At 35.7% G+C, this 2,177-nt stretch overlaps 1 protein-coding gene across 1 annotated transcript in view; it reads right to left on the bottom strand.

Moving 5' to 3' along the window:
• Window positions 1-1,100: 1,100 nt before the first annotated feature.
• LOC136827063 (RNA-binding protein 25-like) overlaps window positions 1,101-2,177 on the bottom strand; it is a gene marked incomplete at its 5' end in the record, with an annotated part of 21,773 nt that continues 20,696 nt past the window's right edge. Inside the window, one exon of the mRNA XM_067084815.1 lies at window positions 1,101-1,343. Coding sequence (XP_066940916.1) covers window positions 1,101-1,343 — 243 coding nt within the window. The remainder of the gene's footprint in view (window positions 1,344-2,177) is intronic.

Below are 2,177 nucleotides of genomic sequence, written 5' to 3'. Positions count from 1 at the left end.
AGCTTTTATTAGTTACTCTTGCTATTAATTAGTTACTCTAGCTTTTATTAGTTGCTGTTGCTATTAATTAGTTAATCTAGTTTTAATTAGTTACTCTAGCTATTAATTAGTTACTCAGGTTTTTAATTAGTTACTCTAGCTATTGATTAGTTACTCTAGCTTTTAATTAGATACTCTAGCTATTAATTAGTTACTCTAGTTATTGATTACTCCTGCTTTTAATTAGTTACTCTAGTTATTAGTTACTCTAGCTTTTAATTAGTTACTCTAGTTATTAATTAGTTACTCTAGCTTTTAATTAGTTACTTCAGCTTTTAATTAGTTACTCTAGCTATTAATTAGTTACTCTAGCTTTTAATTAATTACTCTAGCTTTTAATTAGTTACTCTAACTTTTGATTAGTTCTCTAGCTTTTAATTAGTTACTTCAGCATTTAATTAGTTACTCTAGCTATTAATGAGTTACTCAAGCTTTTAATTAGTTACTCTGCTTTAATTACTCTTTTGTATTAGTTTCTGAAAACTCAGGCTGAAGAGGACCGTTTGCAAACGATGGTGGCCTGTTTTACCTTTTTATTTTTGGAAAAACAGTCTCTCATTTATTATTGGGGCTTTTTACTCATTATTTCCGATGACAATATAGTGATGCACCGCAGATATTTCTGTTGTCTCGAGTACATGAAATGAGGTATGATAAACCCTTAGAGTTTATTTACCACATAAGTCACAAAGGGAAGGGGTATGGGGGAAGGGGAAAGGGGTGGGAGTACGGGTTTGAAACCTAGCCTTATATATAAGTTGGGTCTAATGATGTCCACGTGCCAAATTTCGTCTAGATCGGTCAAACGGTTCGGATTTCTGTAGAACACAAACATACAAACAACCACAGAAACATACAAACATTCACTTATGCTATATATATATATATATATATATAATATATATATATATATATATATATATATATATATATATATATATATATATATATATATATATATATATATATTATTCTGCTCATCCTCATGATCTCATCTTGCAGCATATTTAGTGCGTTCTCTTGAGCCGCCGCCATCTTCTGCTTGCGGCTGCTTTTCGTTCTCAAGCAAATGGATCTTCTCCTCCAAGACTTTCCGTTCCATCCTCTGCTTGTGGAGCCATCTTGTGTGCAACAGCTTCTTCTCCTTTCCTATGTCCAGTTCCTTTCTCTTTTTCCAGTTCCTCCTTTTCTTTTTCCAGTTCCTTTCTTTGTAACTTTTTTCCAGTCTCCTCCTTTTTCTTTTTCCAGTTCCTTTCTCTCAGTCTCCTCCTGTTCTTTTCCAGTTCCTTTCTCTGCGTCTCCTCCTGTTCTTTTTCCAGTTCCTTTCTCTGTCTCTCCTTTTTCTTTTTCCAGTTCCTTTCTCTGTCTCTCCTCCTTTTCTTTTTCCAGTTCCTTTCTCTGTATCTCCTCCTTTTCTTTTTCCAGTTCCTTTCTCTGCATCTCCTCCTTTTCTTTTTCCAGTTCCTTTCTCTGCATCTCCTCCTTTTCTTTTTCCAGTTCCTTTCTCTGCATCTCCTCCTTTTCTTTTTCCAGTTCCTTTCTTTGCATCTCCTCCTTTTCTTTTTCCAGCTCCTTTCTCTGCATCTCCTCCTTTTCTTTTTCCAGTTCCTTTCTTTGCATCTCCTCCTTTTCTTTTTCCAGTTCCTTTCTCTGCATCTCCTCCTTTTCTTTTTCCAGTTCCTTTCTCTGCATCTCCTCCTTTTCTTTTTCCAGTTCCTTTCTCTGCGTCTCCTCCTTTTCTTTTTCCAGTTCCTTTCTCTGTATCTCCTCTTTTTCTTTTTCCAGTTCCTTTCTCTGTATCTCCTCCTTTTCTTTTTCCAGTTCCTTTCTCTGTCTCCTCCTTTTCTTTTCCAGTTCCTTTCTCTGCATCTCCTCCTTTTTTCTTTTTTTCCAGTTCCTTTCTCTGTATCTCCTCCTTTTCTTTTTCCAGTTCCTTTCTCTGTATCTCCTCCTTTTCTTTTTCCAGTTCCTTTCTCTGTATCTCCTCCTCTTCTTTTTCCAGTTCCTTTCTCTGTATCTCCTCCTTTTCTTTTTCCAGTTCCTTTCTCTGTATCTCCTCCTTTTCTTTTCCAGTTCCTTTCTCTGCATCTCCTCCTTTTCTTTTTCCAGTTCCTTTCTCTGCATCTCCTCCTTTTCTT

This window comes from Macrobrachium rosenbergii, chromosome 41, assembly GCF_040412425.1.
Source record: "Macrobrachium rosenbergii isolate ZJJX-2024 chromosome 41, ASM4041242v1, whole genome shotgun sequence".
Taxonomy (NCBI): Eukaryota; Metazoa; Arthropoda; class Malacostraca; order Decapoda; family Palaemonidae; genus Macrobrachium; species Macrobrachium rosenbergii.
The sequence above is the reverse complement of the archived record's forward strand: the minus strand, read 5'-3'. Positions and strand labels throughout refer to the sequence as shown.